Here is a 14,463-nt window from a genome sequence, read left to right on the forward strand (position 1 = left end):
CCAGCGTGCACTGCGCCGTCGACGACATTTATTTTCCGTGTCTTTTTCTTTATGCTGCGCTGCGGGGCAATAAATTCGACTGGAGGAAAAGCCGATCTTTCGGAATGCCGTCTTCTGTTTCTCTCTGACGGTTTTGGTCCGATTCTTGCAAAATGATCTTTCGCTCCAGATATTGCACGGCGCATGAAAAGGGCTCACCCAGTAAATCAATTCGGAGAGGCCGGCGCGCATGAAAGTTATCTCACTCGGCGTGTTTTTCCCGATAAAGAAATATTATAGGGTTGAGATGGAAGCTGCGAGAAAAGTATCCGTATATTATATTGGGGCGAAAACGTGTTGGTCCGAAATTGAATTTATCTTTTTCATTTTCTGCCGTCGCTGCGCTATTTTCCGCTGCGTATAATAATGCGCCGGCTGATGATGGTCATAAATTTGACGGTCCTCCTCGCAAGGAGCTTTAATTCTCGCCGGCCGACCAAGAAACTCTCGCTCTCTCTCCGCCAAATTTATGTTTTATTAAAAACCGAAAGTGCAAGGGTTCTGGAAAGTTGCTGCTCCTTTAAAGTGTAAGGACAAAAGGGCAGAGTGGGAAATTGAAAACATTTTTGCGCCCGGGAAAGTCGTCTCAACTTTGAGCTTATCAAACCTTCGATTCATGCTTCATTAAATGTAATGTGTCCTGTCTGATATTGAAGGAGTGAAATATATTTTATAATTAACGGCATACCATTGCCAACTGAATTAAATGTCAGCTTAAAAGAAATGATGATTCGGAATTTTTCATTTTAACATTAATTTTGTCTAAATAATAAAAATATACAAAAAAAAAAGACGAAAAAACAATAGAAATTAAGTAAATTAAGAAATAAACACTTTTATTTCATTTTGTTTCAATTTTAGCAAATTGATTGAATTTTAATTTCATTTAATATTAATTCCATTTAAATCAAATAAAACATTCCCTTTCAGCTTTTGACAATGAGACTAAAAAATGTATTTTAAATTCAACCATTTTTCTGTCTTTTTTTATACACCAAATAGAAAAATACAAACTTTTCCGTCCTATATTTACTTAGCAGCGGTCAAAACTTTCGTTTCATGCTGACCTTTCAGTTTTTCACTTTGGCAAATTTGGCCAGCGCTCTGCGGGCAAAAAAAAAAACCACCACCCCGCAAAGGAAAGTGGTGCATGCAGGGGTCACGCGAGCAAGCGAAAGGCCAATAACGAAAAAAAAACGCCGTGCTGCTGCTGAGGGCGGCAGTTTGCCCGAACATGCAACGCCGGCGGAAATGTGCAAATTGCGCGGCTCACACATTCCGACTGCGAGCGAACGAGAGAGTGAACGGGGGCGGTTCTGCTCTCGTTTATCGACTGTTGCTGAAAAACGAGGTCATTTGTGCAGTATCAACTGCACGTGCTGCCCGAACGTTGCACATAATAATATCGAGCAGGGTACGGCGGGCGCGCGGGCGCGCGGGGGTTGCAGCGCCAGACGCATAGCACGTCTCCCTGGGGGCGGCCGGAGGGCGGAGGGGGGACGAAAGTGGTTCTACGACCACTGACGGGACGGGCGCGACGAAAGAGAGGGATGGTATGGATCGAGGGTGAGCACCACCGCCGCCCCGCACCTCCGACGCCCGCCCGACGAGACGGCAATCGATTTCTGGGTCTTGGCGCCTGCGGCCACGGCGCGGCCACGGTGACTCGCTCCGGAGCGAAATCACGCGCCTCCAAACGAGACCGTCGTTTGACGCACGCTCGGGCTGCCTTTTGTAAACCCACCCAACCACCCCCGGACGGAGGAATCGCTGGCCTAGAAAAGCGAAAGGATCAGGCTAATTGGCGCAAAGTTCATGATGCACGTGAGACTTTAAAACTTGGGTTAAAAAGTACAAAATCTAACAAATTTGAGGTTCAAAAATTGTAAATTTGACTAAATTACCAAAGTAATTTAAAATTATTGCTGAAATTAACTAAATTAAACCAAAATATACTTTGAAAATTTTGAAAGAATTAAAATAAAGTGATTAACAAAATTTTCAATTGATTCCTCAAATTTGGAAAGGATACAATTTTTATAAGATTTCACTTGACAAACAAAAATTATAAAAAAAATCAAACCAGTTCCAATTTTGCTGGTACAAAAGAAAACTAGAATTTGCAGAACTCGATCAATACACCTCTTTTTTTGTCTGACGTTTTTCTTAAAAGGGAATCGACACGGTTTTGTTTGAAAATGGATTTGGGGCCGATTGGGGAGGATTTGCGTGCGTACCCCAGCCGCAGAGCCGCGAGCCGGGGGTGTGCAAGTTCATTGAAGTTCAGAGTTGCGTCGGTGGTGGGGGCGGCTGCTGCAGGAGAGAGCAGAGGCCGCGCTCTTGCTTTTATTCGCGTACTCGTTCCTATTATTAGTTCTCTTGGGCGCAGCGAAAGTTCAAACAAAAGAGGACTTTTCCGCTTATTGGGTATTGATTGGTATTGGCGAAATTTCAGCGGGTAACTCGGCAGCTATGAACGGAACCGACCGACCAAAGGAAGCTTCTTATCGCCGCGCACCAACGTTATTTCATTTCCTTTTTGACCTACTTCCCTTCTATATAAACGTGCAGATGATAACTAAATGAATGCTTAAATTTTTATATCGTCATCAAGAAATATTCATCAGTTAAAAGGGATGTTCATAAGTAATATGGAAAATTTTAAAAATTTTTAATTAAAAAAGCTGCGAAAAGACAAATTTATCATAGAAATTATTTAATTTACTTAATTTTTTTACGAAAAAAAAACTTTTCACATAAATTATTCCAGCCTCTTTTATTTCAATTTCGGCTGGCAATTTTACTATACAATATTCGCGCTAAATTTTTCTTTTAAATGTTGTGAAATTTACGAGCTGTGACCCTCATTGTCCTCCCTAACTACTACAAAGGTTACACTCGCGCAAAGGCTAATTAAAAAGCGCCGGTCGTTAATTCCACGCTCTGGAAACAATAAAAGCCTCTTCTCTGCTTCCATAGCCTGGGGTTTGGAAAGACGCACAAATTACACGCACCGAAATTCATTTCCAATCAGGCCCAACAAGAGCCATGGAATAAATTACACACCCCCGGCGCCGCTCGCGAGACAATAAAGCCTGAACGTGGCAATGAAAAATCGACACTCTACCCATTGATCGCAGCATCCGAGCGGGGGTGGCACGTCTGGCGCCGATCCTGGCGCGACCCTCCTTGAGCATCTCCATACACCCCTCTCCAATTATTGTCGCGCGCACTCCACGCACATGACCCAATGCTCGTTCGTTCGTTCGTTGACCCCATTCAAGAAAAAGAGACGCGAGATATTCCGCCCGCCCAGAGAGTAATTGAGTCCCGTGGGGACGCCGAAAATCTTCATACTTGAAAGGAGACTGAAAAGAGAGAGGTTTTTCTTCTCTATATAAATATAAAAAAAAATATACTCTCGCAATTAAATTTTTCTGCTCCGGTTTTCGAAAGGGGAGTTGCGTCAGCAAGTGTTTGGAGGCCCATTATGCGATGATTATTAAAAGGACCAGTCGCTCTCTTTCTCCGATCCGCGTCGAGTGGTGCGAGGATGTGTAATAGTACTCAGCCAGCACATTATGCAAATTCGCCGAGTGGACCGGCGGCGGCGGCGGCATGTGATCCATAAAACGCCGCTTCGCCGCGCCGTGTACTTGACATTTATGGTGGGGCGTTATTACGCGCTTATTGAGCCACCAATTCAGAGCTCTCGCGCGCCAACGTATATATGATGATGCGCGCCCGCCTGAATGAACCGTCAACGGCATCTCCGTCCGGACAGCCACTTTGCACGCGGCACCAAATCGCACGACAATATAAAATAATGATGCAGAACTAGCTGTGAGCGCTTTAAACTCGGTTGCGGCGAGAGTGTGGCGCTGGAGGAATTTTTCCCAAAGTGCGCTCCAAGCTTGTAAAATGGCAAGTAAAACGACAGAATAAAAAGCTCAAAAATGCGTTCAACATGACGAAAGCCCAGAGTGTTTATAAACGAGCTGGGAAAAATGTTTCTGAATTTAAATTAAAATAAACGCACCAAAATTACAAACAAAAAAATTGTTTTTCCTCCAATTATCACAAGACTACTTATTTTATAAAAAAAAAACCGTACCAACAAACAAGCAAAATTTTACTTCAACTTTAGAGATCGAAAATACCTCTTCAGCTTTGGTTGATTCGGTTCTTCATTTCAGCTTCTATTCTTTAATTAAATATTTATAAATAAATCATTAATTTAAATAACAAACTGTTATAAATGGAGTTGCATCTGTTAATTTGATTAATAATTAAATTTAAAAAAACTAAAAAAATCACTTTTCCCATTTCATCATTCTTTAATGATCTTGAAATTTTATTATATTATTTTATGTAACAAATTCTTCAAATGCATTTAATTAAAATTTGAAAATAACTCTTATAATTTTTTTACTTTTATGCAAACTTTTAACCAAATTAATACTCTGATTATTTCATTTTAATTATTTTATGATGATTTGGCCTCTCGAGTTTTTTTGTCTGATCATCAACAGCTGCGAGGCCACGGCATGATATTTTCGCCGTCGAGACTGCACGCAGGAAAGATAAAAAAGGCGCAAAATTATCTTTCCCCTTGTGCTATTATTATTATTTAATACACGCTGGCTCTTGCATTTTATCTTATCTGGCTTGGCCGTGCATTCGACCGGGATTAAAAGCGCACCCAGGCAGGTATATTGTGTCTGCGCGCGGCTGCTGTTGGCACAAAAAAAGAACACGTCCTCCTTCTAGGCTGCGCGTTAATTCTGTTCTCTCGAGTGCTTGGCTTGATTGGCATCTGCGGCTCTCGAGTGTTTTCGCACCGACGACGGTCTTGCGCGCTTTAATCGCGACACCAAGAAAGTTTCGTAATTTGGATTCGTACCCCACGAATTCGTGTTGTTGTTGAAAGAGTTGATAGACTTTTTTATGGTTTGCGCTTATCTTAAGACTGTCTGGTACAAATCGATTGCGATGAGCAGCTCTTAAGATTTTCGCACACCCACAGAAATCATTGCACAGTCACGCAGGAATTTACAAAATGTTTTGAAATAAAATAGAATTTTTCCTCCATAAAATAGCAAAAGTGGGCGAACCATAATTTGCAGAGTCCCTTATTAAGATTTTAGGGCTCCACCCATTCAAACATTTTTATTTCTCCGTTAATTCTTCCGAGTAATACTTTTCTTGCATTATCTCATACTTAATTTTGGAATTTTTAATATAATAAAATAAATAACAGCAAAAATGACTTCATAATATTCTGCTGCTTTTAGACCTCAATAAAAATGCTATAAAACATATGATTCACCCTTTGTGTCTTTATGAAGCTAATAAAAATCCTAGCTCCTCTTTAGGGAAAATTTGAAACAATAATTTCTGCCGAAATAGGCAATAATTGTGCATTAAAAAGCCTAAAAACGATGCTTTACTCGCATGTCAAGTGGTTTAATAGTCATTCCCAGAATTTTTACGCTATCGGGTATTCCTGAAAAAACCGTAAAAGCTCCATTTCCTAATTTGAATCAGACACAACACACGGGGCTTTGAGGGTTTTCGGAGGAATGTGTTACTAAACCACGTCGGCTTTCACAGAAATTCTTCACTCGAGAGAGTCTGCAGCGTGGAAAGAAGAAGAAAAATTTACACATCCTTTTTCCTGCCTAACGAACCAATTTATCCCTTTTCCTGCTCGCACGCTTAATGCAAGATGAGACGAAAAAGCGGAGTTGGGCGTTTCCCGGCCATAAAATAACGACCGTCCGCGCATTTTTCTAACCGCGCGCTGCTCTTTAGATTGCGAAACAAACCACTCATTCTCGCCCGTCGTATATTGCCGAGTGTTATGACTGTCAGTCTCGCCCCTTGCATTTATACCGCGTGTACGTAATTGCTAATGAGCTTCGACAAATCAACTTTAATGCTTATTGTTCGCGCTGCTGCAGACTGGAAGGCGACGTGCCGTTTTCGCGCGAGAGGTTATTTATACATCGAATTTTGCAATGGGAGCACAGCGGAGTTGTTTCATCTCCAGCCAAACGATTTAATAGCGCAAAACAACTCTGCCGCTGGAATGAAATATGAAGAGCGTCCATTAACTCGCGGGCATAAATTAACTTATATTACTGCAGGGTTTTTATGTTCTCTGTCGTCGAGGAGAGAAGTGTTGAAAACGTTTTATAAAAAGATTGAAAAAAAAATTGCACAACAGTACTTTTATGCCTGAGTTCATTAATTACAGAAAATATGTATGAAGGAATAACGGAATTGTCAAGAGAATAATTTAGGACACATTCAGCTTTTTCAGTTGCTTTAATTTTTTTTAAATTTTTATTATTTAAAAAATTTTAGTATGTTCAATCAATTCAAAATATTTAAATTTTTTATATAAATCTAAATTAAATTTTTATTTGAATTATTTAATATTTTTTTGACTTTGCATAATATCAGCATCATCATCAACGTGATTTGATGATTATTCCACTTTGTATATTTTAATTATTTTTTGTTCATAAAGAGCTCAAGAGTAAAACTTAGATTTTTATATTCCGAAAGAAAAACTTCAAGAGCAATAAATTTTCCCAGAGATGAAATTTATTAAGGCATCAAGTAGAAAGCACTTCTTACACATTTCAAAGGGGCAGTTTTCTCTCCTCTTTCTCTCTTTTTTTTAATTTTAGGGCTCATTTAAGAGCACAGTTTTTTATTACTTAAAAAATCGTGCAACTTTTTATCTCCTCGCGAGCGCATAAAATAGAACAAATTTTGGCCCGCAATTGGCTGTAAAAGTGTCGTAATCTTCAAAAATTAAAAGATGTCAAGCTCGTCGTAAACCGCGACTCTAAATACACCCCCTAGACGCAAATTTCTTTTCCATTTCGCCCTCATTAAAATGTCAAAAATCCACCGCAGCGGGGCGTCGACGCTGCGGTCCAAAAAGTCATTTCGTGCAAATGTCACATTTCCACAACGAGAGGGCTTTTCGGAGCCACTTGCAAAGCGGATTATCAAAATACCAAATTAAGAACCGGCTCTCGCCATATATCACCCTCTCATTAAATTTTTTATTACTTTCTGTATGTATCCGCACCCACGTGCAGCAGCAGGGCAGGATGAGAGCGCGCGGAGGCGGCTCTTTCTCTCGTCAAATTAATTGGGCAGGCTCTCATCATCAGCGCGCTCGGCACAAAGGCCGGGCAGCAGAAATAAATTAAAAATGCCTGGCTGACTTGCAGTGCAATTAATTCCGAGCGTATATATATAAAAGAGGGTGTGCTCGCGAGAGACAGAGAAGAGGTGACACTACAGAGAGGCTGCAAAATAAATTCATGGCGCGCGCGATTGCATTATTTCGCTGGGCGCAATAATGATAATTACACACGACGCGCACACACAATGCACTCTGCATGCCTTGGCTCGTCGTCGTCGCTGCTGTGTAATTAAAACGACACGAGTCGCTTGGGTAATATGCGTTCGAGAAACGCCTTCAACAACGCAAAAGTCGAGAATATTATATACTTTTGCTCTCTCTCAAAAGTCTCAAAGAGAGGAAAAATATGAAATTTTTCATCATCTCGTATTTTTCGGCGTTTTTTGTTTCGCGCCTCTTCTTCCTTCTGAGGGGTTCTTCGTCATTTTCTTGTCTCCCCTCTCAGGATTTTTTTTCCTTCTTTTTATATTTTATTATTCAAGTGAGAACATTTTCATACCTCCCTCTCACGTTAATTGGAGTCGCCGACGGAGAAAACAACACTGCACGTGGCACGTATTTTGCGCGCTTTTGCAGAATAAATTTCGCTCTGAAAAGCGGAAAGTAAATGGGCAGCCTCAGCGGTGTCGTTTGCATTTTGCGCAGCAGTTTGGATCGCTCTTCCGATATATATCGTATGCGCGGTCGCGTGTGCCGTACCCATTTTGCATGTGCTGCGGGGCATTTACGTGCTTCGCGAGATTTGCTGCTTGATTAAATGACGTAATTAGCCAATGAGCGCGTTTGAAAAAAATAAAAAGATTACATTTTTCGGCAAAACACATGCAATTCTCAAAATTGTAGTTGACAAATATGAATTTTGAGAAGGAAAAGTTTACAATATTTATTGAACAAAGGTTAAAAATTAATTAGCAAAACTTTTACGGTAGCTTTTACATTTTAAAATAGGAATTGAAATTTTTAATTATAGAGTTTAATTAAAGAGTAACTAATTTTAATATTTTTTATTCTCTCTAGTAATTAAAAAACAATTTTTTTCAAATTTAATAACATTGACGCTCCTCCCAAAGTCCATAATTAATATAATTTAAGAATTAAGAGCTGAAAAATTAGTTATTTCGTTACAAATTTTATTTTGTTTTATGGATGAAATAATTGGCTGTTTACTTATTTATTTTTGAACATTCCGAAACCTTTGATGAGCCCAATTTAAATACAGCTCTTGCAAATAAAAAAAAATCAATTTAATATATAGCAGACCGGTTTATTCAATTCTCCGATTCTCGCTTCTGCAGAAGATCTCGTTAACGATAACGAATTGCGATAATTCCCCGAATTAATCTGCGCCAAGGTCAATCGCCAAGTGCGCGTTTTGTGCGGCAGTAAAAAAACTGACGCGATAACGGATCATTCACATATTTAATCTCGTGCGCAAAACAAAATAAAAAGAGGCTTTTGGCTCTCTCGGCGCCATCGAAATCAAGAGAGAGAGAGAAAATCGAGGGCGTCCTCGTTATTTGCAGAGTACATTTGCCAAAATGCAAAGATCACAATAAAAGCCAACTGGCCGCAAAACAAACCATGGCATTCCTTATTATTTGTTTTGATTGCAGCAGCAACGCAAAGGGAAGCAAGAAAAAATAATACTTGAAATAGAAGCTTGACAGCCAAGTGGCGAGTGGCGGTTTTTAGAGAGAGAGAAAGAATGAAAGAAAGAATTCGCTCGCTGCGAGAATTTTTCACTCAGTTGCACATAATTGCAGCGGGACAAAAGCCCCACGACCCTATATACAAAAGAAAAAAATGCATTCAGAACCCTTTTTTTTAAGAACATCTCAACGATTGCATATTACTTTTTATTGGGTTGTTTCTTCTTCTGCACAAATATATAATAAAACGCGGCGAGCACGTTTTTGAGAAGCTCATTAAGTTGATTAGAGTGAAATGCCCTGACAGCCAGTCTGGTGAGGGTTCCGAGCAAATACGCACACAAACAGCAGCGCACACAATGAAATCCAACACGCTGCATTTGTGAAGAAGACTTTTCGCATGATCGAGCAAATTTAATGAAACTCTTTTATTTATTCATCGTGCTGCCTGCCGTGTAAATATCTAAATGAAAAGCCGCTTCTTCCCCTGGTGGTGGCCTTTATTGGCGGGGAGCTGACCTTTGCCAGTCACCCCTTTGACCGCGACGCTGTTCTCACGTCGGCACAAAAGCAGGAGACGTGCCACTGATTTCGCTTTGTCCGCCGAATTTTTTTCATTGATATCAAACAGCAGCAGTGCTGAACGTGTGCTCGTTTTTATATTATTCCTTTCAAAAGACGCATTTCTCTGAATGAATGGGAGCGACAGGCCCTCATTTTAATCATTTTTAATATAGCTGCTCCTTATATTCTGCGCGTCAATTTTCATCAAATCACACATTACAATTTAATGCATTTCTAACTTTTTGTCCATATTTTTTTTACAAAATCAAATAAATATTACAAAAATTTAGTGTCAAACATAAATATATGCGAGTCACTTGAAACAAATTATTTTCTAGGGCACAGTATTTATTTTTCTTCGAAATTGAAGGTTTGATAAAATTAAATGTATTTTTTTTAATAGAATTTAAAATATAAATTAATATATCAAAAATTATTATTAAACAAGATATATCTCATGAGCATGTAAAAATGAAGTAAAAACCAGTATAAATTCACATTTGTGAGCACGTTAAAATTTAAATAACCAGAGAAATTTTTTTCCTTTTTTATGGAATTTATAAATAAAAAATGAAATGCGGCTTTTGGGCCTGTCAAGCGAAAATGCGACACATTTATTGTGTCCGACAGACCAATTTTCAGTCCTCTGTCAGCGTTCTTTTTTTTGAAAATATATGCGGCTAATTTGCATAATGTGTCACATTATTTCCCGTTTGGAATTGATTCGCCCGAGTCATGCGCCAAAATATTATATTTGTACTCGTCTGTCTCGCGAGTCAGACCGATTCATATAAATTTCTCTTGTCGCATGCAAATATTCATGCATGCATGTGTGTCGCGGCGAGTACGTACGACAGGAGATTTATAATAAGTGTGTCGGTGTCATTGCTCCCCACACTTGGCGGGCGTCGAGTCAATAAAAAATTTTGACAGCCACTCTTATCACGCGGCCGCACGACCGCCGCACAAAACCAATTAACAATTCAATTTGTTTTTGTCCGGCGCCTGAATAAATATTTTTTCACTTTTTCTTTATCTCTTTTTGTTATCAAATGAAAATAATATGGTGAAAAAAGTCACAAGAATAATATTTGAAAAAACAAAAACAAATTTATATTTCATAAAATGGATGAATTTATTTGCAATTCTATTTTTTGTTCAAAATTTTTATCTGCGATTTCTATTTTTTGCCATTTGAGATTTTTGTGAAAATTGCATATTTTAATTTTTTACGATTATTCAAAATTTCCAAAGAGGAACAAAAATTCCACAAATTTCTCTCGTTCGTATAACAGGCGAGACAATTAAATAGTTCGAACGTCCGCGAATTTCGGCTCGCGGCGGCGAATTAAAACGGCGTGGAGGAGGAGCGGAAATTTGCGCGAGCGGCTGGCGGGCCATCGGCAGAAAATATTTTGTTTGCCGCCTCTGGAGACCTTGACCTTGGATAATTCACTACGGGGCACGCATACATTGTGAACTCGCGGGCGATAGAGTGAGAGAGCCGCGGCTAAAATATATAACTTGGCTGGCGAGAGAGCAGCACGGCGGCTTTCGATCAATACTTTCAAAGTCTGCAGTGAACGCTCAGTTTGTTGGAATAAAAAAGGATTGTTAGTTTTGAAGATAGACCAACCCTTTAAAATATTCAAAATATTAATAATAAATCAATCTATTTGATTTTTGAATGTAAAATTTAATTATAAAAATTAAATAAGTTAAAAGAAAAGAAAACTAATTTTACCAAAAAATATTGAATAATTCAAAATATTTTCCTGCTCTTATTTCTAAATGGTTTGTTTCAATTTTCAATCATTTTAACTGCAACATAAAACAAAAAATTATAATTACAATTCAATCCAAACTTTCAGACTTTTTCAGAATTTAAATGTAAACTTAATATTCAAAAGTTTCCATTGATATAATTGAAAATAAGTTACTACAAGATCATTACAAGATATAAATTTTTTTTGCTTCCTCCGCTTGGACCTGTTTTTTAACTTTTCCAAATTTTTTCTTCTCAGATTTTCTTTACAATTTAAAGCTCCTTATTACGCCTGACGATCCAGAATTTCTGAATTTTCCGAAAGGACTTAATGATTAAAAAAATACATATAAAAATTCCATTCAAATCACTAGCAAAATAATAGTTATCTTCATTTTAAAACAAATGCTCTCCTGAAAAAATTCTTTCCTTTCAATTTTTATTTATTTTACTTCTTGCTTTGGACTGAATAAATAATTTCGGGCTGTAAAACTTGCATTTTTATTTATCTTGCGCTATAGATTTAGAATTTTAGTGCAGATTCATATTTGTCGACTCTTTTTTTTCCTCTCAACCTGCTGATACGTCTCGGCTACTCTTTTTCTCTCTCTCAGGGTCTATTGTTCGTCGCCGCGTCCCCGACCTTGTGTGCAAAGCCCTTCAGGGATTTACAACGTCGCTCCCTCAGGTATAAAAACACAAAAGTAACGCGACGCAGACGCCAGCATTAAAATAACAAAAACCGGCGGTCGATCCACCTGCTCCCTGTGGGAGGTTGGCGAGAGAAAGGAAGAAAGAAAAAAAAACCTCCCCCGTCAGAACCCACCCTGAGTCGGGAAGAAATTCTGAATGGAAACGAAGAGATGAGAGAGATTTTAACGAATCTCTGCTGAAATCAGCCAGAGTGTTTTGTGATGATAATTTATTGCTTAATTAAGTACCGAATTCTTAAAAATTGAAAATTTAGCATTGATTTTGACATAAAATTTTTAAGTAATATTTTAATTAAAATCTGCCTCAACAAAATCAATGGAAATTAAACTATTTTAGCAACTTTATACTTTCTTTGAGATTTAATTATTTTTTCATCCATTTTTCTTAATAGTTTTCTAATCAAAATCTAAAACTAATGAATCAACTTTATATCAAATATTATAATGAACTTGTGGGCTTTTTTCGTGATTATAATTTAAAAGTCATGCCTACCTGTTTGCGCTTGTGCGGCTTGTCGTACTTGACGACGCGTCGTTGCTTGAGCTGGACGAGCACGTCCTTGCGCTCCTTGAAATTGTCCTGGTCCTCGTCGAGCAGCAGGTAGGCCCGCCACTTGGCCGAGTCGAAGCCCCAATGGCACGTGCTGTTCTCGAGGTCCGAGTGCACGTGGGTGACGAAGTCCTGCGGGCTGTACATGCGCTGGCACTCACAGCACTCGACGCACTCGGACTCGTCGTGGGCGAAGAGCGACGGCGTCAGCAGGCCGTGGCACTTGCCGAAGCACTCGTGGTACACCCTGAGGGCCGCCGACGGCTTGCAGGGCAGCGCCGACCTGGCGTTGGCCGAGTTGAGCAGGGCGCCGCACAGCCGCTCGGCGTCCGTCTGCGTGATGAGGCCGCACGACACGGCCGTCTCGGGCAGCTTCTTGCAACCCTTCAACACGTCCAGCTGCTCGGGCGAGCAGCGGTTGCAGTGGATGTGCAGCTCGTCGCACTGCTGGTAGATGTCCGGCGGCTGGAAACCGTTCAGCACGTAGTTGAACACCTGCGGCAGACACAGCCGCAGCTCGCCCCCCACGTTGAAGCACGAGATGTTGGCGCCCCTGAGCACCGTCTCCTGCAACTCCGAGTTCCGCGCCCGGTCCTGCGTGTAGAACACGGGCGGGTGTTGCTGTTTCGGCGCCGCCGGCGCCGCCGGCGGCTCCTGGTCCTCGGCCGCCGTCGCCGCCGCCGCCTTGCAGGCCTCCTTGGCCGTCTCGCCCGACACGCCGGCCGGGCCCTTCAGGCTGCGCTGCGCCGTCAGCTGGTACGTCTTGAGCACCTTCTTCAGGTGCGGGCTGTACATGCGGTGGTGCTGCTGCTTGTCGAGGCCGGCGGCGCCGCCGCCGCCGCCGTTCACCACCGTCTCCATCATCCTGCGATCAATTGTTCTCTCGTTCAGTGTTAAAATCACCTCAACTCCTTCTTCTACACTCCTCTGGCTCCTTTCTATACTACGCACTTCATCACCGGCACGTGTTGTCTGTGCGCCGCGCTCAACATGTCTGCCGGCTGCTCGGCGGCGGCGGCGGCGACGAGCGATCGGCGGCCGCACCCCCTCACGGCTTCTGCGCAAAATCCGCGGCCGCCGTATTCAGCCATCGCCAGGCGGCGAGACGAGAGACGTGGAGGGCGGGCGGCTCGGTGTCTGGAGCGGAGGGGGCGCCCGACGGCTCCCTTCCCCTCGCGCGCCGCCAGCCGTGGCCTTGCTGCCGTCAAAATAGCCGATAAAGCAGCAGCCGTGCCGGCCGTGGTGGGGCGCTCGCCGCTTCATAGACTACGCAGATTCTCTTCTCTCTCGCGCGAGTCGCGATCATAAAAATTCCGAATTCGATTCCCGACTGCAACCAGAGGCCGCCAGCGGCTCGCGCTCTCTCTGTCCACCGAGATGCACCTGTCTATCACCACCTCTAGACGCGCTTTGTTCTTTTTTTACAGTCCGCGTTTTATAATTCCCCGGCTGCCTTTTAAAAATCCCATTCTGTTTGTTTAGTCTCGCGTTTCGTTCTGGCCTACTAGCCACCTAGTTCGGCTGATGTTACAGATGGAAATAAATGCAATTAATTATATAAAAAAAAAATTAAAATTCATGAGGCTCGGCTGATAATTATTTAAACTAAAAAAAAAATTTACCGAAACAAAATTATAATGGAGACATTATTGATGAATAAATTGGGGCGGTAAAAGAGCAGAGTAAATTAAAGGAAATTTTTAACAATTTTTAATTGATATTTTTCCCATAACAAGCGGTAACAAGCAAATTTCATTTTATATTATTATTATTGGCTTTTCTTATTGTTATTACGAAATAATAATTAATAACTCCATGTTAATCCTCTCTTTCCAATAGCATCTACCAACAAAACCATCAAGACTCGTCAACGTTTCGACCGACAAATCTCGTGTCGAATTAATAAATGATGATTAATTGATGATAATAAAGATTAAAAAAAAAATACCCAAATA

At 40.8% G+C, this 14,463-nt stretch overlaps 1 protein-coding gene across 3 annotated transcripts in view; it reads right to left on the reverse strand.

Moving 5' to 3' along the window:
• LOC132193624 (ski oncogene) overlaps positions 1 to 13,588 on the reverse strand; it is a 101,804-nt gene extending 88,216 nt beyond the window's left edge. For 2 of the 3 annotated variants that reach the window (XM_059614403.1, XM_059614401.1), the window contains exon 1: positions 12,452 to 13,580. In XM_059614403.1, coding sequence (XP_059470386.1) covers positions 12,452 to 13,372 — 921 coding nt within the window. In that variant the 5' untranslated portion in view covers positions 13,373 to 13,580. Of the gene's footprint in view, positions 1 to 12,451 lie in introns of all 3 variants that reach the window. The other variant, XM_059614402.1, reaches the window with a different exon arrangement.
• Between the last annotated feature and the right edge of the window lie 875 nt (positions 13,589 to 14,463).

The sequence above is a fragment of the Neocloeon triangulifer genome, unplaced genomic scaffold, assembly GCF_031216515.1.
Source record: "Neocloeon triangulifer isolate White Clay Creek 2 clone unplaced genomic scaffold, ASM3121651v1 ptg000004l, whole genome shotgun sequence".
Taxonomy (NCBI): domain Eukaryota; kingdom Metazoa; phylum Arthropoda; class Insecta; order Ephemeroptera; family Baetidae; genus Neocloeon; species Neocloeon triangulifer.